The sequence below is a fragment of the Eptesicus fuscus genome, chromosome 2 (assembly GCF_027574615.1).
Source record: "Eptesicus fuscus isolate TK198812 chromosome 2, DD_ASM_mEF_20220401, whole genome shotgun sequence".
Classification (NCBI taxonomy): domain Eukaryota; kingdom Metazoa; phylum Chordata; class Mammalia; order Chiroptera; family Vespertilionidae; genus Eptesicus; species Eptesicus fuscus.
This window is the reverse complement of record NC_072474.1, coordinates 1,614,706-1,641,492: the sequence shown is the minus strand read 5'-3', so window position 1 is coordinate 1,641,492 and position 26,787 is coordinate 1,614,706. Positions and strand designations below refer to the sequence as shown.

The following is a 26,787-nucleotide window of genomic DNA, read 5'->3' as shown; positions in this document are numbered from 1 at the left end:
GGGCTAGGTGCCGTCAACATCAGATTTTACAGGTGGGAACATGAGGCACATAGGGATTAAGTTCTTGCCCAAGGATGCATAGCTAGTGTGTGGTACAACCAGCACGTGACTTCAGGCAGTCCAGAGTTAAGAATGACATTCATAACCACCAGATTACAAAGTTAATTATAGATGTTTTAGATTTCATATGTTGGTAAGACATGAAAATGGAAATATGCAGAAGGCAGTGAAGTATACAGAACTGGACCGGCCTGGGCTCAGAGAATCGGGATGGTGGTTGAAAAGAGCCCGTGGATAAGTTTACTCGAACTATGGGGTCGATAGTCAGTTATACAGATTTACAGCGCAGAAAGAGCAGCATGCAAAGATTTTATGTATTAGTGGGGTGTTTTCCCAAGCAATGAGTTAGAAATAACTGACTACTGTCATCACTGTCCACGGCCAGAACATTCCAACTGTGCGGAAATAGGACCCAGACACAGAAGTCTGCGTCCTAAATCATGCTGAAAAGTCTGAATTGGGTGGGATTTCTGAGAAGCGAATACCTCTCACTGCTCCCGTAAGTGCAGTGGAAATCCATGGTCTGCGGCAAGCACTGGTGAGATTTGATCTACTGCAGCTCTGCCTTAGCATCTGCAGACACAGTGCCCTCCCTACTCCCTGGGGACCTGGAGCCCTTCTCCCAGGAGCTGCCTGCACTGCAGACAACCAGGAAACAGTAGCTGAATTGATTGAGCCGAGGAAATGAGAACCACCCTGGTCCAGCTGCATTTGCTCCTGGAAACATTATCAAACTTAAAGTGCTTTCAATGACCCATCACTATTTCATTGCAAATGTCTGAATTTTCCTCTACATACAGGGACAAAACCACGATAAATTGCTACCTACTTGCACTGAATTTCATTTTGTTCTGATTCATTGCCTGCTTCAGGGACCTTCTAAAATCACAGTTTATGGAATCTACATCCCGGTGGTTCCCAGAGAGAAATGAGCCTAGATTCCAGGGAATGCAAATGTCTTCAGACTTGTAGCCAGCTCCCAGGCTCCCTGCAAAGGCCTCCTAAGCCCCTAAGTATTTCCTCTCTTAAATCACACATCACGGGCACAGGCAGAATATTTTCAAGTTACTTCTTTCTTGTTAGGGGACAGTCACTCCAAGGTCTACGAGTAGACAGAAGTGCTGTTGTTAGTGGCAGTTTTATTGTGCTAGTCTTAGGTTTAGTTTAGTGATTCTTTTTTAAACTTGTGTTTGTTTCTCTTTTGTTCCTAAAAAAAACTATGTCTTCAATGCTGCATTTGAAACATGATGTTGAACCTCTCCTGGCTGTTTACGGCTGGAGGAAGACTGTTCATGTGAAATGTGGTGACTTTTATTTGACACATTTCCAAGTAGGGGATAGAAATCTTTAGAGCCAGTGGTGGGTTCTTGTGTAGCAGTGGCACCAGGTATCCTGCTAAATTTTGATCTGTATGTAAAAGTTATTCTTGATTCAACTTAGAATTGACTCTCTTATAGTGTCTGTCAGATAGTGGTTGAACTGGCCAGGCTGTGGGGTGTGGCACAGAATGAGGCAGTTTCTGTGCCATGAAATAGAAGACATAGCATCACCTCAAGTTAGCACATATGAAAATGGCCACTTATTGAAATATGCGGACACTTCTCATGAATATAAAAAACATATGATCAGGAAAGTAAACAAATGGATGGCAACAAAATCGAATAATGTGACAACTGTACAGAGTTCTTGCAATTTCCTGAAGCTTTCTTTTCCATAATCAGTGTTCACCTTTAAAGTCCTTCATATGTACAGCCACGCCCACCAGCCAATCAGGGCAAGTATGCAAATTACCCAACAAAGATGGTGGTTAATTTGCATATGCTGAGGGAGAGAGGAGTGAAGACTGAAGACAACTTAGAAGGAAGAGGGAGGAAAATTGGAAAGCAAGGTGGCTGCCAGAGGGAAAGCCCGGGCGGGGTGGGGGCGGGGTGGAGCGAAGCCGGTGCAGGTGCTGCGGCCAGAATGGCGGCAGCAGCAGCGCATGCGGCCGCAGCAGCCGCTTGCAGAATTCTTCCTGCAAATGGGCTACTAGCAGAATTATATTAAGGATGCCATTTTATAGCCTACTTTTTAAAAAATTCTATTAAGAAATAGTTCACATATACTATTGTTCCACTTATAGAGTATAATGCCATCTTTTTTAGCATATTTAAAGCTGTGCAGACATTACCACAATCTAATTTTTGGATATTTTCATCATCCCAAAAGGAAATGCTGTCCATGCGCAGTCACTCCCATTTGCCTTTACACCCCTCAGGCCTAGGGAACTACATCTACTTTCTCTATATATAAATTTCCTATCCTGGACTTCTCATGCAAACGGAGTCATTTTATAAATGGTCTTTGCAACTGCTTCTTAGCATAATATTTTCTTTTTGTAAACACAGCATGCACCACTTACAAGCTATCTGTGGCTACTCTCACCTACAACAGCAGAGTTGAGTAGTTGCAGCCAGATGGGCTGCATAGACTCAAATATTTACTATCTGGCTTGTTAGAGAAAAAGTTTGCTGATTTTTGTTATAGGCCAAAGAAGGCAACCAAGAATTCAGGCCATCATTGGTTGATTTGGGACTATTTGGGGTAGAGGGATGAAAAGGAAATAAATAATGCATGACAGGATGAAAAGGAGCTTAATGGTTTAACTACAGATAAACTCACTGTAAATACTACACTCAGAGTTGCCAATGGCAGGTTGAGTTCTTCTCACATCAGATTACTCCAACTTCTTCTGCCTCGCTGCTTGATGCTGAGGCCACCAGGATATTCCAAGATAATCTCCTTATTTTAAAGACATCTGATTAGTTACATTATTCCTATTGCTGAATTAATTCCCTTTTGCTGTGCAAAGGAACGTGTTAACACATTCTGAGGATTAGAGCATGGACATCTTTGGGGGGCTTCAGTCTATGGTCCATTTTGAGTTAATTTTTGTATGTTGTGTGAGGTAGAGGTCCAACTTCATTCTTTTGCAAGTGGTTATCCAGTTATCTCAGCAGTATTTGTTGAAAAGACTCTTCTATTTATATGCCTATTTTTTATCTTAAAACAATATAACATTAAAATATGCTTATACCAGTAAATATGATGTATCCCTTTAAGTGACCTAATAGAATTTTACTTTTTGGATGGACTATAGCCATAATCTGCTCAATTGATCTCCCAGCTTCCATAATTGCCCCTCTACAGTCCTTTTTCCATAAACAGAGTGGCCTTTGCAAAATGCAAAACTAGTCATGTGACTACTGTTGCTGCCCTTAACAGAGATTCTCATTAGGAAGAGGACAAAACTCTTTATCATGCACCCTCCTTCCCTTTGTCTTCAGCCTAATGCCATGCTCACTCTCCACCTGTTTCTTCTCAGGTTCTCATTAAAGCCATTATTGCTTCGACCGAAAGCCAGTCTCCCTAACGGGAAAGCCTCTTACAGCACCACATATCTTTCCTTTGCAGCCCTTTTCACATTGTAATTTTAAATTTATTTGTTGGGTGTCATAAATGATGGCTTCTTGCACCAGACAGTAAGCTCTAGATAGGAATTGTCTGCTTTTACTAATCATCGTAACTTCAGGTTTCAGCACATGATATTATGAGTAAATAAACAAGGGAAATACATGTTTTACTGTGTATTTGACTTTTAACTGATATGATATTTTTTATTTACAGAATCTTAAATATGTATATGAATGTATAAATCTTTTCTTTTACGATTTGTCTTTGTTAGAGCTATGTTTAAAGTCCTTCTCCACTCCACAAATATAGAAATATTGAACTATTTTCTTTTACTGCTTTTATACTCCTATTGTTTGCATTAATATCTTTAATCTACCTGCAATTTATGTTTGGCATGTGGTATAAATTAGGGAAATAACTTTACTTCAGAAATGGTTCACCAGATTCCCAATCCTTTCCCCTCCTTCCCTTGCAGATTTGAAGTGACTTGTTGATTGCACACCGAATCCTTTTCCATGTTTAGTTATGTAAATAGTGTATCCTACACTGGTAGTATTTGCCAATGTTTTGTTTTTGTTTTTAATCCTCACCAGAGGATATTTTTCCATTGATTTTTAGAGAGAGGGAAAGACAGAGAGAAATATCGATGTGAGAGAAACACATCGATTGGTTGCCCCCTGCACAAGCCCTGACACCAGGGAGCCTGCAACCTAGGTACCGTAATTGAGCCCGGGACCCTTTGGTCTGCAGGCCAATGCTCTATCCACTGAGCCAAACTGGCTAGGGTGCCAGTGTTTTAATTACTATAGCTTTATGCTATGCTTTGGTGTCTGACAGTAACATTTTCCAAGAAAATACGTTTTATAAAATAATATCTCGACTTATACAATTTGAATAAAGGGTTACCAGACAGAGATCTGTTCCTCAGAGTGCTGGGGTTCTCAAGCTTTAGTGGGCCCCACCCCAGAGTTTCTGACTCAGTAGGCCTGCGGTGGGGCCCACGTATTTGCATCTCTAACAAGTTCCCTGATGATGCTGACGCTACTGATCCAGGGACCTCAATTTGAGAACCTCTGCCTTAAATGCTTGAAATAAAGAACATGGCCAGCCTGAGAACGGTCCTGGTGCCTTCTCTGAATTGGTTCCGTGGTGAGTCTGCTGGGGGTTTCTCTGGCCCTGCTCCTGGCTCTACTTCAAAGCCCAGCCAAGAAGCACAGCCCCTTTCACAGCTGCCCTGCTGCTGACAGCTGCACACGCAGCCAGCTCTGTGCCCTTTTAAGGACGTGGTGACTCTGTGCTATAGGTTCTCATGATTGTCCTTGTGTTTAAGGGGAAGGAAGCTGAGAACTCCACTTTGGTTTCCGCATTCCCACTTCCTCGGCTATTTAATGGCTCCTTGGTCCACACAAAGGGAGAGTTAATCACTAACACCTGCTTCTGATCCCAGACCCACAGTATCTAAGTGCTTGATGGAAACTTTTCCCACCTATTCCTACAATGAAGCATATTTAAAGAAATAAACATAGTTTGAACAGTTTAGCCCTACAATCTATACCACTGTGGGGAAGCCTGTGTCTTCTCTCTCAAAGGGACAACATTATTTGTGGGAAATAAAATAGCATTAGAGGTGCTGTCTGCTGTGGGTTCACTCTGCTTTGTCCTTAACACCATGTACATGATTATATTTTACATGAAATATGTGGTCATAGGAAACCATTGGTTTTCTCCCACTCACATTTTCCCCAGTAAGGTCACCCACAAGTTAGGTAGAAAATTATTTGCATCTCCTTGAGGGATATACCTTCTAAGAATGCCTCTTTTTCATTTTCACTTTCATGGTATCTAAACCACACCATCAGAAGGCCTCCTCTCCAGGCACAAGCAGACAAGGGTTTCCATACAACCCTCCCTTGCATGCATTCCCATATTCAGCACACACTGAGCAAGGCTGTCTCTCAACAGCAGCCTGGGAACACAGAAGGATACATCTCTGTCCTTGAGACCTCGCTCGCCATTGATGCATTAGTTAACAATTACAATACAGCCTGATAACTATTGCAATGGAGGTAATCAGAGAATGGGGGCGACAAAGGCCAGGGCTCTGCCTTCAGCTTGGTGGGGAGCTGGCAAGGCACAACTCCCAGAAAAGGTGGGGGAGGGAGGCTTGTGTGCATATTTATTTCTATTATTAACTGTTACTGTTACTGTTGTTTCATTTTTACTTTTTGAAAGTGGTACATTCGCATGTGTGACAACTCATTCAGGAAGTATGAAGAGGTAATAGAAGTGCTGTGCAATAGAAATATGATGTGATTTCAAGTGTGATGTGATTTCAGATTTTTTAGCCATATTTTTAAAGTAAAGCAAAAGAAGTGAAATTGCTATATTTTTTTCTTATTAATCCTCTCCCAAGGATATTTTTCCATTGATTTTTATGGAGAGTGGAAAAGAGGGAAAGACAGAGAGAAAGATCCATGTGAGAGAAGCACATCGATTGGTTGCCTCCTGCACGAGCCCAACCAGGGCTGGGCCAGGGAGGAGCCTGCAACCAAGGTACATACCCTTGACCGGAATCAAACCTGGGACCCTTTGGTCCACAGGCCGATACTCTATTCACTGAGCCAAACTGGCTAGGGCTGAAATTGCTATTAGCACTATATTTTATTTAACCCACATATATAAAATCAATACAACATCTAATCAGCATAAAAATTTATTGAGATACTTTACATTCTTTTTTGTACCAAGTCTTTGAATTGATACAAAGTGTATTTTACATTATAACCAACAGCAACTTGGAATAGCCATATTCCAGGTAGCCACATATGACTACAAGATGAGATAATAATGTTTCTCTCCCATTTCTGCCCTGAAGCCACTGAGTGCCCCTCCCTAGATGCGTTTGATAGGTAGCCTCCAGTGTATTCTTTCACTGGCAGTTTCCATGCACACAAGCAATTATACACATTCACCTACAAGCAGTTCTACACACATACATGCAAACAACAAAGCAATAATCACATTGTTGTGCATTCTGCTTTGTTCACTTAGTAATAGATGTTTCATATCATTACTTAGGAAGCAAACTCAATTTCTTATTTTATTTTATTTACTTGTTTATTTATTTTACTGCAGAGTATCCTATTTTTTGGATGTCAGAAATCACTCATTTATTCTTTATCGATGAGTATTTAGGTGGTTTTCAATATTTGGCATTTATAAATAATTTCAGCTGAGTTTCCAAAGATACAAAGAGTAAGGAGCTAACCCAGTGAGTATGAGGAAATGACATTCTAGCAAAAGGGAATAGCATGAAGTAAGGTCTGGGGCCCAAGAACGCATGGCACTTGGGGATAATTTCTTATGGCTCAAGATGTCTGGAGAGTGGAATGTACAGAAGAGAGGGGAGGAGGCTGAGAGGTAGGAAAACACCAAATTGCAAACAGCCCTGCAAGTGTCATATTAAGGAGTTTGGACTTCATCCCAGGAGAATCATCAAAAGATTTTAAGAAGCAAGGAAGAATAAATAAATGATTGAATTAATAAATAATTGGGGGAGGAGAGACAAATCTTCCATAATGATGAATTCTTGTTAGTAGATGTAGAAGGTGTGATGCAAGTGGAAAATCACCATGTAGACCACTGCAGTAATAGTTGCTAAAGGCATGATCTACTGATGTATATTCAAATTAGTGTCCGAAACGTTGAGAAACAGGATATTTGCATAGCCTCAAAGTATCTCCACCAAACTATGTATTAATTACTAGAGGCCCAGTGCATGAAATTCGTGCATGGGGTGAGGGTCCCCTCAGTCCAGCCTGCACCCTCTCCAATCTGGAACCCCTCCAGGATCAGGCCTAAACCAGCAGTCGGACATCCCTCTCACAATCCAAGCCTACTGGCTCCCAACTGCTCACCTGCCTGCCCCTAACTGCCTCTGCCTGCCAGCCTGATCACCCCTAACTGCCCCCTCTGCCGGCCTGATCACCCCTAACTGCCCCCCCCACTGGCCTGGCCGCCCCCTGCTGCCCCCCTGTCGGCCTGGTCACCCCACACAGCCTGCTGTTGAGTCGTTTGGTCGTCCCTCACTAACCTCCCTGCCAGCCTTGTCACCCCAGGCAGCCTGCTGTTCATTACTGTTACTGTAATGGTGTCCCAGACAATTTGCATATTCCTCTATTATTAGATAGATTGTGATGATTTTAATGTATGTCCAAATATTCTTTGAGATTCCCCCTCCTGGAAGTGAAGTTTAATTCCACTGGACTTAAGGACTCATTTCTAATGAGTAGGATGTGGAAAAGGAAAAATAATAACTTTACAGTGGACAAACCTGGCAGGCACCACTTAGTAGAGTATCCTGACAAATGTGATGAGATGGGCACTGTACCTCTATGATATTCTTTCCCCAAATCCATAACCTAAGTCTTATCATGAGAAAACATCACATAAACCCAACTTGAGAGATATTCTACAACATTCCTCACCCATACTCTTCAAGTGTCAAGGTCATGAAAAACAGAGAAAGTTTCAGCAACTGTTACTGAGACTAAGGAGAGGTGTTGACTAAATGCAATGTGGTCTCCTGGGTTAGGTCCTGGTACAGAAAAAAAGATATTTGGAGAAAAACTGGAAAATATGAAGAAAGTCTTCATTTTAGTTAATACAATTGTACTAATGTTAACATCTTAGTTTTCATAAATGTGCCATAGCTATTTAAGATGCTAACACTGGGAGGAAGTGGGTGAAAATACACTGTAACACACTGCTGTTGTTACAGCTACTCTATAACATAAAATCATTTTGAAATAAAAAGTTTTTAAAAGAACCAGAGGAGTTACATGGTAGATTCATATTGTGGAATAATCCCAGTGGTTGTGGGGGAAAAGGAGATTGGGAGTAGAAAAGGCCAGAACAAGGTTCTGCTACAAAACTCAGGAAGAGAAAGTGGAGGCCGATGGGAATGGGGCAGAAGGAATCTGAGGCCACGGACAGACTGGAAAGGTCTCCAGAAGGAAACTCAGTCAGACCTGGTGATGGTTTGGATAAGGAAGTGGGGGATAGGAAGACTCAGGACAACACCCAGTTTCCAACCTCTAGGAATTAGATTGGTAATGATGCCATTCACTGAGATGGAGAAAATAGGAGGAAGAACAGGTTTGGGGGAAGCATTAATTCTGTTTTAGACCAATTCAGTTTGGAGTACATTTGAAAAACCCAAGTATCCATTAGGCAACTGGATATGTGAGCCTACAGGTCAGGAGGGAGAGCTGGATCTAGATGGTTGTGGGGAGTCTGACATTTAAAGGGTGGTTGAGGCCAGTGAAATGAGATGGCTCAAGGCGAATGGATAGCGCAGAGAGAGGTCCAAGAGCACAGGCGTTCAGAGGGGAGGCCAGGAGGTGTCAAGGAGACCAGAGCATGTCCGGAGAAGTGGTGATAGAGGCCGAGTTCTAGAGGCAGACTGCCAGGGCCAACACACTGGCTTTTCCACCTACCCTGTGTGTGACATAGGACAAGTTATGTAATCTAATAAGACTGTTGTCAGGATTACATGAGACTATCTGCAAAGTTCTTAGGATAACGCTGGGCTCATGGTGCTCAAAGAATGCTAGCAGGTTGAAGGCAAAGGAAAACTAAAGAGTGCTCTGGAAGCTAAAGGTGGCTCATAAAGAAGGATATGCACTTCACATCCCTTCCGATAACTGTTATTATTATTATCATCATCATCATTATCATCATTTGTTAATCCTCACCCGAGGATATTTTTCCCATTGAAATCAAACCCACGACCCTTTGGTGCATGGGCCAACACTGTAATCACTGAGCAAGGCTCCCCTTAAGGTAAGTATTATCAAAAACTGGAAAATAAGTGCTGGCAAGGATGTGGAGAAATTGGAACCTTTCAGCCTTGCTGGTGGTTTATAACAGGGTCTGCTACTATAGAATACAGTTTGGTGGCTCCTCAAAAAGTTAAACACAGAGTTACTGTATGATTCAGCAAATCCACTCCTCATATATACCCAGAAGAACTGAAGGCAGTGATTCAAACAGAGACGTGTACACTCAAGTTCATAGCAGCATTATTAACAACTAGAGGCCTGGTGCACAAAATTCATGCACAGGGTCGGGGGGGGTCCCCTCAACCCAGCCTAAACCCTCTCCAATCTGGGACCCCATGGGGGATGTCTGACTACTGGCAGTCAGACATCCCTCTCACAATCCTGGACCACTGGCTCCTAATCGCTCACCTGCCTGCCTGCCTGGTCACCCCTAAATCCCCCCCTGCCGACCTGGTTGCCCCTAACTACCCCCCACTGTCAGCCAGGTCATCCCCAACTGCCCTCTCCCTGCCAGCCTGGTCTCTCCTAACTGCCGCCCCCTGCTGACCTGGTCACCCCCAACTGCTCCCCTGCCTGGCCTAGTCTCCCCTCACTTCCTTCCCTGCCAGCTTAATCACCCCCAACTGCCCCCCTCTGCTGGCCTGGTCATGCCTAACTGCCCCCCCTGCCGGCCTGGTCACCCCCAACTGCCCCCCGCTGCTGGCCTAGTCGCCCCCAACTGCCCCCCCTGCTGATCTGGTCGCTCCACACAGCCTGCTGTTCAGTCGTTTGGTCGTCCCTCACTAACACCCCTGGTGGCCTGGTTGTAGGTAGCCATCTTGTGAGGGTATGAGGGTCAATTTGCATATTACCTCTTTATTATATAGGATTGCCAAATGGTGGAAACAATCCAAGTGTCCATCAACAGGGGACTGGATAAACAATGCGGTACATACACACAGTGGAACATTGCTCAGCCTTCAAAAGGAATTAAGCTCTGATACATTCACGTGGGTGAACCTTGAAAACATTATGCTCAGTGCAGTGAGCCCAGTATAAAAGGACAAATACTCTATGGTTCCATTTATATGAGAAACCAAGAATAGGCAAATTCATGGAAACAGAAAGTTGAATAGAGGTTATCAGGATTTGGGGGAGGAGGCCTGGGGAGTTATGTAATGAATATAGAGTTTCTGTTTGGGATGATGAAAAAGTTCTGGTGATGGTTACACAACATTGTGAATATACTTAATGCCACTGAACTGTACATTTAAAAGTAGTAAAAATGGTAAATTTTATGTTGTGTATTTTATCACAATATGAAAAATTACTGGTCAATTTGGTAAAGAACTCAAATAAGATAAGCTCTAAGAAATCATCCTTTGTGTTTATTTCATGACACAGGAGCCACTGGTGACATTTCTGGGGTTCTTGTAGTGGAGTAGAGGTCAAAAGTCAGCTTGCAGTGAGCGGAAGGATGATTGGGAAGTGTCTAGACCAGGGACTGATGAACTGTGGCCAAGACTGGCCTGCTGCCTGTTTCTGTAAGTAAAGTTTTATTGGAACACAGCCTGGTCCTTCCTGCATTTGCCTGGGGCTGCTTTTGTGCGGTGGCAGCAGCAGAGTTGAGTAGTTGCCACAGAAACCATATAGTCTGCAAACAGAAAGTATTTACTATCTGGCCCTTTACAGGAAGTTCCTCAGCCCCTGGACTACGCAAGACCCCTGGACTTTCAAGAACTTTGACTTTCTCAGACAATCCTGCATTGGTGGTAAAGTTACTGAGTAGAAGACAGTGCCCCTTCAGTCACCAAGTAGAACAGACAATAATAATGATGATGAATTTTCCTTCCTTTCCTCTAACTGGAGATATCTTTACCGTACCTTCTGGAGAAAGAGATTGTAAGTCCCTCTACCCAGCTCACTCAAATGACTCCCCACTACTAAATTGGCATGTGAATGGTGAAAATAAACACCCTGAGATGGCAACAAGTGACAGTTTGGTTTAAAGTTTCCCCATTAATGCAGGAAAATGCCCACAACCTGAAGCTTTTCAAGTGTTTATTAATTTACTCTCTGGGACTGGGTGTTGATCATTATTTAGATCAAAGAGGAAGCCAGCATATTTAGCACTTACTGTGTATCAGGAACAATGCCAAGGCTTGTGCCTACTTGACCTAATTGATAATCATCATAACCATCAGATGGCATTTCCACACTTCACAGCTGGGGCTCACTGCATTAAGTGGTCACCCACAGACTCCCAGGGAGTCCGTAGCAGAGCTGGGGTTTGAAGGGGTCTGCTGGGTTCCAGGGCCCCAGGCTGTTTCCACGGCACTGTGCAGTCATCCTGGCCTCTGTGGCCACCAACAGCCTCAGAATGTTCCTTGTGCCCATTTTAAGTAGCACCTACTATTGTTGTATTGTAAATCATCGAATGAGATACAAGACGCCTTAATGAGCCAATTAATTAGGAGTCATTTATTGGGCGTGGCCCAGAGGGAGGTGTCTTTTTCCAAATCTCTGAGCCCCGACATAGAGGAAGTGTCTCATATTTATACTTTTCGAGCCTCTTTGTTTGCAGATATTACAAAGGGCTCTGTGTGAGTTATTGTTACAGATAGTTGTAACCTTGAATACATAATGAGTTTGTACTTGTCATAATTATTATCAGTACTAGTCCATTTTAGTCTATTACATTGGATGGCTAGATTGCAAGGTCAGACAGTTACGTTTATCTTTTTCTATTATTTGATCTAAAAACAAAGTCATTTTACAGAATAACAGACTGTCTTAAAGTGACAGAGTTTATAACGATAGATTTTACAGGACTAGGGACTATCTAACAATAGCAGAGTTTCAAACAGCAGTTTTTTTATACAAGGTGGAGGGTACTCTGCTTCACTATCGGATGGCTTCTCCACCTTTTTCACACCTTGAGCCCTATATTTCACAGTAAGAGCTGGCCGCTAAGGTGTGCCTCAAGTGGCTTTAGCAACACCTGCTCCACAGTTTGCTCCCGTGTTGCCTGTGCCCCAAGTCCCAGCCTGGTTCACCTGCCTCTACCCAGAGGGTTCTCAGTGTGTTCTGCCAGTACTGCTTCATACCTGGGCCCCACTTGTTCCCACCTTACTGTCGGCTGTAATTCCTCTAGCTCTTCTTTAGGTGACCCAGGGAGGCAGCAAGAGGGGAATCTAGTGGCTTCCCCAGTTCCTATCCATCATGTCCATATGGTCAGTGCATACACACACGGCATCCTTGTGACTTTTTCTCTTTGAGGCTGTCCTTGATAATGCAGCCTTTGCCTGCCTACATTTCTGTAGCCATCCATGAAGCCAGAATTTAAAGGGAACTCAGAAGTTATCTACCCAACCCTTGATTATATCAGTGAAAAAACCAGCTGTTGCCTACACAGGGTGAGCAACTTGTCCAGGCACACACAGCTCGTGGGCAGTAGATGCTGGGCTAGGAGGGCCCGGGTCTCCCAGCTCCCAGCTCCCAGCCAGCCTGCAGCTCATTCCGCCGCAGCAGCCCACCGCCTCCTGCCTGCCTCAGCTGACTAAGCAGGAGTCGCCCCCTGCATGTGGAGTGCTTACCTTGGAGCCTTTTCATGAATGAGACCAGATGCAGAACTCCACATTGATCATTTCTGTCCCTCCCCTTTCTGCTTTCTGTTAAAGGCAGCCCCCAGCTCCCAGCTGGCCCTGTCCCCTCCCCCATCCGGGAGAAGTTATTACATGAAGAGATCAGCTTACCAGTTTTCTCCCAAGCAGAGGCTGAGCTGGAGCTCCGGGTAGTACAGTGAGGGAGAGCAGAGGGAACAGCACGGTGCCTAGCGGAACTCCAGGGCTGGAATCCCGGGACACAAGTGCATCTGCTAGCTGTTAGCACTTGGCAGCCGGAGCTCTCCTCTAGGGTAGTTCTAACTTTGGGTAATAATGTTTGTCAGCTACCTGATATTAACATTGCTCCACGTTCAAACAGCAGTGTTAGCAAGACCTGGGGGAGAGGTAAGCCAAATAAAATATCTTGTCAGAAGTTGTATTTTTGTCAGCATTATATTTCCTTTTCTATCTATCAACAGGAATCAGGGAATGGGCGTTTATGGTATGCAAAGAGTAATGCTTTTTATACTGCTGTTTTAGGCTTTCCTGCCATTTCTTATAAGCAGACTTGTTTTCTTCTTGAAGAGCCCCATAATTTCTAAAATCTCATTCTGAGGTGGTACAGTTGCCACCCAGGGGAGATGGCATGGCTTTGATGACAGAGTCTGGGGGTGCACACTTCTGCCGCTGCGGAAGGAAGACAACGTGCAGGTCAGGTTCCCGCCCAAGGCACGGTTCTGCATGCTGGAGAAACTGCGTTTGCATTACTTTTCCTCCTTGTAGGCTTTGATGCCCTTGGGAAAATCTGTGCTTAACTTTCTGTCACAGGTTTGAAGAAGGACTATGATACATATCAGGGCAAGAAGTGTGTCCAGACCTACCACAGAAGGAGGAATGTTGAAGTCCCGTGAGGATGATTTGTTCACATTGGTTCAGCTTATATGTTTGCTGCAAACAGTTCTGAACATCATAGATGCCTATAGGTGCCAGTTTTTAATGCAGGCAGAGACTGGAAGGGATGGTTACCAGCCGGAGAGGGAAGCACATAGATGTATCCACCCTCGCCTGCAACAAATTTACCGCGTCCACTTCTTACACTGCTTACGCTGCTGGAAAGTCAGAGGCCTGAGTAATGAAAGGACAGCCTTTCCATGTTGCTCTTTGAAAAGCCAAGTGAAAGTGTGTCTCCTCAAAAGGCCTTGGAGCCACATTGCAGCTTTGTCTTTTGTTGGCATTGTCAGGATGGAGCCGGCTCTGCAAGCTTAAAGTAAGTACGTCCCCTCTCCTAAACGGAGGGAGGGAGAGAGCCCCCCAACCCCCTGCAAGGCTGCTGTGGTTTCAGCTGGCCTGTTACTCTGCTCAAATAGATCTGTGGCTCAAGGCGTGCGGGAAAGTGTCACTTGTTCTAGGCTTTTAGCCTATGAGTTCCCCCTGTCTTTTGCTCTGCAGATATTTTCTGGGCCTGTGGGGGAACCGAGGTCTTGAATGGGAACAGAAGGAACTGAATGGGTTAGTGATGCTGGAAGCTGAAAGCAAACCATTGCCCTTTAGTTGTAGTTGAAGTTCACAACTTCCCTATTGATTTTTCATTGTGCGGAGTAAATGACAAATGGGCCAGCCTAACAGCCTAGAGCACTCTGGCATGTGAGAGGAGAGCTCATACGGAAAATATTTCTATCGCCGCTGCATGTGCATGTGGTCAGGGGAGACCCCGTACAGAGCAAATCACAGCGCTCCAGCAGCCCTCAGTTGCGTGCCAATTACTCTTATTACCAGCAGGGCCAAGGGCAGGCTTCAGTTACCTGCACACAGCTGGCTTCTGGGGAAGGCCACTCTGGAATGTGTGTGCCTCCAGCCTGTGTCACATGCAGAGAGGCGAGAGCGGCTGTTTCACATTACAATCAGCAAAGCAGAGGAAGAATGAAAGGGGATTGCACAGGCTCACCCAAAGCTTGATACTGTGCAGGCGGCACTCAGCACCTGGGAGAGGAAGGCAGGATTAAAGTGTGTGTGCACCTAGTAGCCAGAAACCCATCCTAAGTGATGAGATGCCTGCCCTTCTGCCTCTTTGTTCTCCTCTGCTGTGCTAAATAAGGACCCCTGTGTGCCTTTCTTCCCTGTATGTGTGTGCTGCAGTGCACACACTGCAAAGCTTTGGCTCCATAACCACCGTGCTCCTAGGAAATTGTACAATTAGTGGGATTCCTTTCCCCTTGTTGGAAATAAAATGATGAGGGAGGAACATGAATAGCACCTCCTCCCTCCTTAAAAAGAATGTCGCTCATATGGATCTTTGAAGAATGTGGCGTTTATTTATAAGAGGCTGTTTTTTATTGCCGAGTTACTTATGAAACTCACCCATAATCATGTGGCGTCGCCCCCAAGTCACCAAGATTTCCTTTTTCTCTGCCAGCTGGCTTTCTTGCCGGTTTTAATTATCTCCCCTTTGGATGTTCATAAAAACACACGAGGGGAAGGAAGAGAGGAGAAGAAAGCCTGCACCGGAGCACAGTGCTTGGCTGGCTGTGCTCTCAGCATGGGGCTGGAAGCCCTCAGCAGACTCTGTCAGTTTTCTAGGGTGTGAGGTCCTTCCCGATAAGCAGGGGCTGGCAGTGGTGGGAGGAGAGAGTGTAATTCAAAGCAAGCCTCATTGGCATCCTGTTGCTGGCACTGTTGGCACTAACGATTGACATCCAAGGACAGAACAACCTGGCATGGTGTCAGAGCCCGGGTTGCAGGATAAACACAAAGGACTATTCCTTCTTTCACGTTCTGGTTGCAGAACTCTGAGGACGCTAGAAGCCTGTCCTTGTCAAAATTAGGATAGCAGTGGTGTTAGCTGTACAGACTGCACACCTCCCCTAAAAGAATGTAAAGGACTGAAAGGTCGGCCGCATTTTTGGTGTGTTTTTCAGTGTGGGAAGCATGGCAGGGTCCAGCTTCTTTGTAGGATGCAGTAAAATTTGGGAGGGGGTATTGTCTTTCCTAAACTTGAACTTGCTTTCTCAGGTGAAATCAATAAGATCAATAAGATACTGTTATAGATGGGGAGGGGGAGGGAGAGGCAGCTAGAAACCTGTAAGATTCCATGTATTGTGGTGAGATAAGTACAGTACCCAGAAGTGAATCAAAAAGATGTTTATTTTAGTTTTGATGAAACAATTTGGCAAAATCTATAAAAAATTTTAAAATCTTAGCTGCTAATGAGTATGGTATTTCTTTTGTGGTGATGATCATGTTTTGGGATTAGATATTGTACCCTTTAAAAAAGCAATAAATAAATAATAAGCATCTCTTTGACCCTGCTTTTTCCATTTTTTAATACATTATCATAGCTCCACTCTGACTGTGCAAAATATTCTGTGAGCCATTTTTTCATAATTGGATTGTTGCAGCTGCCCTAATGTCCCTTGGTAAGGAACAGTGTGCAGATGGTCAAAAGAATGAAGTTGCTCTTTCTGTGCTGATATGAAATGACCACCAGAATATGTTGTTCGGTAAGAAAAGCAAGTTGCAGAACAATGTGTATAAAACGCGACTGTTGTGTAAAATGAGTTAACATATTTGTTTGTCCTCTCTCTGGAAGGATATACAAGGAATGGGGAGGGGGTGGCTGGGGTGGAGGGCAGGTGAGGGACTGACATTTCACTCTAGTAGGTACTGTCCTCATCAAAAGCTTAGAGCACATGCTAAGGTGGAGAGCACATGAGTTAATAGCTGGAACACTGAAGTGCAGCTCATCCAAGTCATTCCTAAGGGCTAAAATGATGTTCTTTAGGTGACTAATTCACTCATTTAACACCTATTTGTAACCCTCTGGGTTTCCCCCATCTCTATAATGAAGACGATGGTAGCTACTTTAAGGGGTGGTTGAAAGGAATAAGTGTGATAGTATGTGTGGAGCTCTGACCTTGGTGTGCCACAGCAAACAGCCTTCATTGGCTGGTACTGCAGTTGCTTTGCAGATGCTATCAGGGTGCTGTAAAAAGCAAGGGGGAAAGTAAGGTCTTTGTCTTTGATGAGCTTATATGTGCAAACAGTGGTCATGCAATAAGAAGGTCTCTTTCTAACTGCAAGAGCGGATGCAAAGAAGCAACAAAATCTGCCTAAGAAAGTGAAAAGATTCCACAAACCATGCCTATTGAACTGAGTCTTGAAGGGTTGTGTGTTTGAGGTCCTCAGGACAACCCCCAGGTTCAGTGATTTGATAACCAGCACATGGGTGCACCCACAGCTCTGAGCTATTCCACCGACAAAGTGAACAGAGAAAGAACGGTGCATGGGGCGGAGCGGGGAGGCCAGGCACCAGCTTCCAAGGCGCTTCTCCCGTGGAGGCACAGGACACACTTGATTCCCTAGCGATGGTGTGACAACACGCAAAAGGTTGCCAACCAGGGAAGCTTGTTAGAGACTCAGCACCTAGGGTTTTATTGGGTGCTGGCCGCAGAGGCACCCTCTACCTGCCCTCTACCAACATTATGGACTCCCAGAAGGGAAGCAGGGGTTCAGTACAAATCGCACTGTCTGTCCAGTGTGGGCACAGTGAGCCACTCTTGTCAGTTCTGGGAATGTTGGGAACACTCCCCCCCCCCCCCGCCTCAAAATCCAAGTTCCCAGAGGCCAGCCAATGGCCAACATCGTAAGTGGGTCTTTTTTAAGGAGAACAGTCAGGTCAGGTCTGTGAATGAGTAGGCATTTTAAGTGGAAAAGAGTGGGGGCGGGGAAGGACATTCCAGGCAGAGGGAAAGGATCGATAGAGCCCCATAAATGAGAACACAGCTGAAACAATGCTTAGCTCAGATACGGGGGCACGCATTGTGAGGACATGTGGCAGGAGTCGCCTGGATCCCAAGAGGTAGAGTTTTTCTCTGTGCCTTTGAAGCTTCTAGAAATTCCATGTCTACGTTCTTAAGATTATCTTTTATGGCACGTCATTTAGATGACCACTGTGGGCCGTTTTCTTGGTCATAGATTTTTGAAAAATTTTTAAAGAATTAAATCAAATTAAATAATGAACGTAGAGTTGCTTTGTAGGCAGTGATAGCCTCTATAAAAAGCTGGCCATCTTTATTAGTCCCTGGAGTGTTAGTGGTAGCAAATAGGAGAGCAGTGTCAATGGAATGCCTGTGATGATTGATTCCTCTTGCACAGCTCTTAGCAGCTCCCCCTTTTCTTCACTCTCTATTTAACATAAAAAACCAACTATGTGGAACTAACTTGGTAAAGCAAGACCTGAGTTTGATTGAGCCTTGGGTCAATCACATCTAGCCATATGACTGTTGACATTTTTATTTTTTTAATTATGAAAGCTGTTGTTGTAGAAACAAATCACGCAATAAAGAAACACGGGGAATAGGAAGTTAGAGGCTTCTCTTTACCTTCACTCCCTCCCCTCCTTCTTCCTGCCTCAGATGAAACCATTGTTAGCAATTTAGCATTTGTCCTTCCAGAATCATGTCTACACATGTTTAAGCATAAGGGTATGTGCATATGTGTATGTTTATGCAAATATGTGTGTATTATGCCTACAACTTGCAAATAATGCCTATGACTTGCAACTTTCATAATTTAAAAATATAAAAATGTCTCAAGTCATATGGCTAGATGTGTTTTGCTTCTTTTCTGATAGCTGGTGCCTCTTGTTTCTACCTCTTGTCTTGTGATTGCTGGACCTGCAGTGTACATTGTTGAACTGTAGCAGTGAAAGTGAACGCTCTTGTTTTTTCCAAGTTTAAATGGGAGAACTTTTAATATTTCATCACTATGTGTAATGCCTGCCAGATGTTTCAAGTAGATAAATTTTATCTAGTTATAAGTTCCCGTCTAAGTTTTTACCAGGAATGATTGTTGAATTTTACCAAATATTGTTTGACTTCATCAAAATACTCATATGGTTTTCTCCTTTAACCTAATTATATAGTGAATTATATTAACAGATTTCTTAATGTTGGACTGTCTTTGCATTCTCAGAACTAACTATCTTAATCATGGTGATTTACTCATCAAATCTGCTATTATATTTGATTTGTGAATATTTTGAATTTTGTCTTCTTTTTTTATAAGTACTGTTGGTTCATGGCTCTGTTTTATTGTGTACTACTCTAGGGTTTTGTTAGCTTTGTAAAATAAATTCAGAAGTTTCTCATCTTTTAGTGTGCTTTGAAACAGTGTCAGTAACAGAGGAATTAGCCATTTCTTGAAGGTTTGTTGAACTTGGTCAAAAACCCAGCCCTTCTGTGGAGGGATGGTCTTTGACTATCTTTTCTTTTATTTCTAAAAAATGTGTAATATTTAATATATATAGAAAAATAAATGTAACATATAAGCAAGTTACGAAGCAGAATAATAAAACAAACACCTATGAACTCATCACCCAAATAAAGAAATAAAGCATTCCCAATACTGTGTGCCATTCTCCAGGTATATCTTCCTCACTTCTCTCCCGCAAAGAGAACCATCATCCTGAATTTTACGGTTGTCATTTCCTTGCTTTTTGTTTTAATAATTTTTCACATATATATGTATCTGTAAATAATGTAGCCCTGGCTCGTTGGCTCAGTTGGTTAGAACACCATCCTGATCGGCCAAGTTTGTTGGTTTAATCCCCATTCAGAGCACATACAAGAATCAACCAATGAATACACAAATAAATGGAACAAGTCGATGTTTCTCTCTCTCTCTCTCTCTCTCTCTCTCTCTCTCCCAAAAAATAAATAAATAAGTGAATGAATGAATGAATGAATGAAGTGTTTGGTTTTGTGTTCTATAAATATTCATTAGATTTTTAATTATTCATGATGATGCATGTAGCTATGGATTTTTCCTGCTACATAGTATTGTATTCTTCTATGTAACATGCCATCTTTTTTCCTGTTGATAGTTGAGTTCTTTCCAGGGTGCTTTTATTTCTATTGTAAACAATGCTGATATGAACATTTGGAACATATCTCTTCATATATGTGTGTAAGGGTTCCTTTAGGGTCTATACTTAAGAATTGAGTTACTGGGACATAGAGTATGTGTTTAACTCTACAAGGTAATGTCAAATTTATTTCTAAAGTGGCTGTGTCAGTTTTTACGTCCACTCGCAGTACATAAGGGTTCTCAATGACCTATCTCCTTATCAATATTTGGCATTGTCAGGCAAGTTAATTTTTGATACTCTAATGGGTATAAAGTATTATTGGTGTGTGTTATTTGACATTTCCCTGAACTATTGTTACACTGTAATTTGTATATGTCTACAAGATATTCATGTTTTCCTCTTCTGTTAAATGTTTATTCATTTCTATTTCCTGATTTTAAATTTGGTTCTTTGATTTCTCACACTTGATAGTAGGGTTTTTAAAAATACATATTTTGGCCCTAGTTGGTTTGGCTCAGTGGATAGAGCATCAGCCTGTGGACTAGAGGGTCCCAGGTTCAATTCTGATCAAGGGCATATGCCCAGTTGCAGGCTCGATCCCAGTAGGGGGTGTGCAGGAGGCAGCTAATTAATGATTCTCTCTCATCATTGATGTTTCTATCTCTCTCTCCCTCTCCCTTTCTCTCTGAAATCAATAAAAATATATTAAATATATTTTTAATATGAATCTTTGCTAGTTATTCCATGTAATATTTTCTCCAGTTTGTGGCTTGTATTTGAAAACTAATGGTATCAGTTAATAAATGAAAGTCCTCAGTTTTAGCATGTTTGAATTTATCAGTTTTATTTATGTTAACACTCTCTATGTCTTAAGAAATTATTTATCTCAAGGTTATAGAGATATTCTCCTATATTCTCTGAAATTATTGAAGTCTTGCATTTCACATTTGTCTTTAACACATTTATAATTGGTTTTTCTGTGTTCTGTGAATAAGAGATCTGTTTTTCTTTTCCATATTGATAATGAAATAATGCAGGACTAACTGTTGATGCCCATCCACCTTATTTTTATTCTTTGGGAGTATCTTTGCTATTATTAGATATTTGCTCTTCTTTCTAAAATTTGAAATTAATTCAGCAATTTAAAAAAAAATCCTTCAAGAATTTTTATCAGAATTGTATTGAATCTATAGATATGAGGGCACTAACATCATTCCAATATTGATCCATCCTATCCATTAATATAATAGAAGCTTTACATTATTTCAGTCTTCTTTGAAGCTTTTCAGTAAATTATCATTTTCTACATAAAGATTTTACACATCTTTAATTTAGATTTAGTCCTAGCTACTTTGCTATATTTTTATTGTAAATTATGTATACATTTTTAAATTAATTTTTGGTTTGTTGCTAATGTTAGAAATGCAAATGATCTTATATCCAAGCAACTTACTAAACTCTAATTTAAATCAGTTGTCTGGCCCCAGCCGGGTAGCTCAGTTAGTTGGAGCGCAATCTCAGACAGTACACCACAAAGGTTGTGGGTTTGATCCTTGGTTGGGGCATGTGCAGGAGGCAACTGATCAATGTCATTCTTACCTCTCTCTCTCTCTGTCTCTCTCACTCTCTCTGTCTTTTTCCCTCCCTCCCTTCCTCCCTCCTTCCTTTTAACCCTTCCTCCCTCCTTCCCTCTCTCCCTCAAATCAGTAAACATATCCTCCGGTGAGGATAAAAAAATGTGTTTTAATATTACATAAACTGTGGAATTTTTATAATTTCTAAGTACATAATCATGTCATCAGTAAATAATGACCTTTTTCTTTTTTTCCTTTTCCAATTCTTATACCTTGTTTCTTTTTATTCTTGTAACACAGGCTAATATCTCTAGTAAAATGTTGAATAAGGCCATGTTGTTTTGTTCTGACTTAAAGAGTATATTTATAACATTTTACCATTAAAAATGAAGTTTTCAGTGTTTACACACTTTATCAGGTCTATAAACCCTCTTCTGGTTTGGTAAGAGACTTATTTTTTTTAACATGAATAAGTGTTGAACTTTAATGCATTGTCTCTGTCTATTGAAATTATTGATATATTTTATATATAGATTAATATATTATTTTTATTATTATTCAGTTTTAACTGTTTTTAAAAATTGTCATTATGATATTTTCTCTGACCCATGCATTATTTAATTATATTTTCAAAAGTATCACCCTGCCATTGTGGCTCAGTGGTTGAGCATCGACCTATGAACCAGGAGGTCATGGTTCAATTCCAGTCAGGGCACATGCCCTGGTTGCAGGCTCTATCCTTAGTCAGGAGCCTGCAGGAGGCAGCCAATCAATGATTCTCTCTTATCATTGATGTTTTTATCTCCCTTCCTCTCTGAAATACATATATATATATTAAAAGTATGGCCCACACATCGCTAACTTGATTGTATTGTGGTTAGAGAATACAGTATATGTAATGCTGATTTTTTTTGACATGTTCAATGGCCTAGTACATGGACAGTCTTTGTAAACATTCCAGGTGTGCTTGATAAAAATGTTCTTAGTAAGTGGTTACAGGGACTTTTTATATATCTCTAAAATTAAGGTTATAGATTGAGTTGTTCAGGTCTTCTATACCTTTGCTTATGTTTGCCTGCTTCATCTATCACTGAGAGAGAAAGAGGTTGAAATCTCCCACCAGATGTTCTGTTGGTCTGTGGGGGAGATGGGGCATGACTGACCTCACTGTCCTTTGGGCAGTCCTGTTAGTAACCACTCTTGCTCAATGGTCTCTCCTCCCTGTAGTTTCTGTACCTGTCATTTCTGAATTTAGAATTTTTCTATTTCTGTAATAGTCTGTTTTGATAGTTTCTTCTACTATGGTTTCTGATCAACATAAACTTTATAATATCCAAAAAAATCCTCAAAATGTTTTATTGGCTGATTGTGTTCTTTCTTTTTTTATAGTTGTTACAACATGTGTGTCTATTCTGCCATTAGAATGGAATTTTAGTATGTGTTGACCTTAAACAAATAGATATTTCTCCAGAAAAATAGGTTTATTGGAGAACAATAAGAACGGCAATTTGGGACATGTGGTCTAATGGTGAACCATGTGCAAGTCCAGAAAAACAAAGGAGAGGAATACTCTTTTATGGACTTGGGAGGGGCTGTTGTAAAGGAAGAGTTCATTGGAGGAAACTGAAATTTCAAAGTGTAATGACTTTTCATTGGCTGAGACATGGCAGTCTCCCACTGGCTGAGCTGTTACCGGGTGAAAAGGAATTTTTCCTTCCTATTGTTGAGGTAGAGGTAGTAATGTGATTGAAGATGCAAGGTACTTCTGGTTCTGTTGGGGTCAGTAGTGTGTGTTGAGTGACAGGTGCATGACAGTTCTCCCTTTTAGCCTCTCTTCTCCATATTAAATGAGGTTTCTGTTTATTAATTTTCACAAAAGAAAACAGAAAAACAAAGACCTTATTTCAGTCTGCCATCTTGACCCTTTTTAAGACACATTTATCCTTTTTTTCCCTTCCTTTTCCTTTTTCTCTCAATATATGTTTACTGGGCAAACGGTTTTCTAGACCTCTGTTTTCTCATCTATCAAAAGGGGGTGTTAATATCCCAATGGCTTATAAGGAATATGCCCTCGCGTCATGGCTGGGGGACCTGAGTCTGGGCCAGGGGACCTGAGGCTGCGCCCCCCCACCCAGCAGGGCTTGACGGTGGACCTGAGGCTGCACCCCCCGGTGGGGCTTGATGGGGGTGGGGCTTGCCGGGTCTGGGTCTCGCGCGATTTCGAGGTGCAAGCGGATGGGCAGGGACTTGACTCTGGGTCCCGTGGCACGCCCCAGACTCTGATAGGAGGGAGATTTTCATATACATTTTACTAATTTTCTTTCATCTCTGACACTTCTATTATAGAGAAATGGCAAATGGCAATATTAAAATATTTCCTCTAATTAATTCCCTTTTAATGTGCACAAATTTCATGCACCATGCCACTAGTTTTATTATAAATATAGATGTATATAATATGAGTGCATTCTTCCATATCATTATATTATTCCTTTCTTCTGTGGATATGTTTTCATATTTCTTAGGTCTACTGGAAGTCACTAAAACTAAATGATTTCTTAAATATGTTTCAACTTACTATTTTCTTAATCTGAGTGACCACTGAAGTACAGATGCACATCAGGAACCCCTGTAATGTCATAAATAGAGGGGAGAAGACCACAGCTTTGAGACACACAAGCCTGAGCTTGGATCTCTGTTCTGCACATCCTTCTTAGGCTAAGTGACTCTAAGCATCATCCCCTTCATCTTTAAAATGGGGAGGATTGTGTCAACATCATAGAATTTTGGTGAAGATTAAGGAGGTAATTTCTGTAAAGTGTCTGTTGAATAGCAGACGCTCCATGTATAAAGCTATTTGATCTCTCAAGCCTAATGGAGGATTTCTCAGGCCAGATAAATTGTGTAAATCTACAAGGAGTTATTGTAAAATTATAACAGAATATAAAGTGAGAGGAATGAGAGAGAATGAGGGAAGTATCCTTGAGAACAGGACAAAAATCAGGAAATACTAAAGAGAGGAGGTTTGTAGTCAAGAATCTAAAATGTGGCTCCAAATTCCTTAGCCAGATCTTATGGAGACAAAGGCTTTGAGTAGGAAAGAAAGGAGAAAATATCTAGGATGCTTGCAAATGGGAACATAAGGGTGGGCAGTTGAAAAAGGAGAAAGAACAAAAATAGGGTTCCTAATGCTAAGACAAGTTAACCATATTCCCAGTTGGTAAAGGCGAGGAGATCACTGTGTCTTTCTTAGCAAAAAGGTGAATAAAAAACACTCTGTCTTTCCTGGAGTCAAAAGTGGTATTAAATACCAAATTCCACTCTCCCTTGAATCATTATTTGAGAAAGAACCTTAGAGATAATCTAGTACAACCCACTTATTTTATGTAGAAGGAAAGTAAATCGTTGGGAGGTTATATGGCTTGCCCAAGACCACACAGTTGCTCAACCCAGACCTGGAGGGTGAATAGTCTAGAAGCAGCATAATCGTGATGGACCTAGTTATAGCATCTAAGACCTTTGGGAAAATGAAAACTTGGGGATAACTTAAAAGAGAGTGATTATGGCTTTAAATCTTCATGGCAGCAAAGTTAAACCAGATATGTTAAATGTGTTCAAAGCTATTTGGAAGAGAGCTCCGCTGTGTACAGTTTGTTTTTCAAATCCTGACCCTGTAGTGATGGTTAGATTTGTACATCTACCATCTGAGTGTGTTGGAAGGTGGTGGGGAGGTAGGAGGAAAAGGTGGAACCCAGGTCTCCACTGCATTCATCAACACATCACTTATACTGGTAGAGAGCCTGCTGTATGCTCAGCACTGTTCTAAGTGGTTGCCATGTCTCAGTGAGCCACAGAAACATGGTACATTCCATACACCAAGTCTCCCTTCTGGTTTGACCTCCTTTGCTCTCTTAGTAGTTTACCCCATGAATACCTGTCTCCCAGTGAGCCTGCTAGCAGCCTGAGGCTGGGAAACCATCCCTATATCCCCAGTCGTCCTGTGGTACACACACTGGACATTAGGTGCATGTGTGCAGCACACAATTACTGAGGCTTCGTGTCAGAATGAAGCAGAAAAGCTGTGTGGTGACTGATGAGATCTTCGGAAATGAGAGACGCAGCAGAGTCTTGCTAGGGGATCCGCCAGCAAAACCACGCTAGGAATCTCCACTGCGCGGACAGGGAGTGGAAGGCCAGTCAGTGCCCTGGAGGCAGCCCCTTTGGAACTGTCTTCTAAGGGCTCTGGAAACCCGTTCAAAGGGAGTGGAAACCTAACTGCCCCCCGAGGAGCACTACAGCATTGTCGTATGAAAGGGGCCCTCTGATCATGAAGCATTTTGATGATTAACAGAATTCTATGCCAAGACTCAAAGCTGATACCCACCATAATGATTAAGCCAAATAACGCTTAATTATTTGGGTTCTTATTCCTGAGAAAGAAGGCACAGTGAAGTAGAAAGTAATATTTTTTGAAGTTTGCATATTTTTATTGGGTTCAAATAACCCAATTCTGAGTACTTAACATGGCTTCTGATTTCCATGCTTCATGGTATGTCTGTCAATAACCTCAGAAAAGGTTGCCATCCTTATGAAAGGTTGCTATCCAGCCAGAGCTCCCTTCCTCCCAGTTACTGCTCCTGTCTCCCATAAATGTATGTGACTGGTGAATAAACTATTGGGCCCACATGATCAATGTGTATTGAGGCCTTGCTGTGCAGCAGCCCAGAGGTGGAGTTTGATGTGCTTGTGGGAGGCAGCCCTGGCCTGTCAGTTGTCTTGATTGATGTGCCAGTTGGCTATTCTAAAGTGACTGAGGTTTATTTTGTTTTCATTTTATTTTTATATATTGATGGGAAATAGAGTTTTTGTAGCATCGCAGAATAGATTAGAACTGAGACTGCTGTTTCATTTAAAGAACTGGATTTATGTACTTCCAACAATTCATTATGTTTATGCTCATTTTCTCCTCTTTGGGAAGGGATAATAGGGCACCACTCTGTTTACGTTGGGCATTATACCAGATACTAAAGATGTAAAGATTGCCCGGGATGGGTGGCTCAGTTTATTGGAGCATTGTTCCAAACACTCAGAAAGGTTGCAGGTTCAATTTTTGATCAGGGCACATACCTAGCTTCAGTTTCAATCCCCGGTCAGGGTGTATATGGGCGGCAACTGATCAATGTGTTGTTTTTTTCTCTCTCTTTCTCTTTCCCTCTCCCTTCCCCTCTCTCTAAAAAAATAAAATAAAATAGACTGATGAATTTCAGAAGGAAGAGGGAAGTGAAGAGGTGGGAGGAGAGTGATTAACCTGGGAACTTATATGCATACTAGAGGCCCGGTGCACGAAATTCGTGCACGGAGGGGGGTTGTTCCTCAGCCAAGCCTGTACCATCTCCAATCTGGGACCC

At 42.2% G+C, this 26,787-nt stretch overlaps 1 protein-coding gene across 2 annotated transcripts in view; it reads left to right on the top strand.

Annotated features, from left to right (window-relative positions):
* The window catches only part of THSD4 (thrombospondin type 1 domain containing 4), a 764,623-nt gene that overhangs the window by 459,821 nt on the left and 278,015 nt on the right, over positions 1-26,787 (top strand). Inside the window, exon 1 of one of the 2 annotated variants that reach the window (XM_054725230.1) lies at positions 13,274-13,345. The exons of the other annotated variant lie outside the window; for it this stretch is intronic. Coding sequence (XP_054581205.1) covers positions 13,274-13,345 — 72 coding nt within the window. Of the gene's footprint in view, positions 1-13,273; positions 13,346-26,787 lie in introns of those variants that run through there. 2 annotated transcript variants of the gene reach the window in all.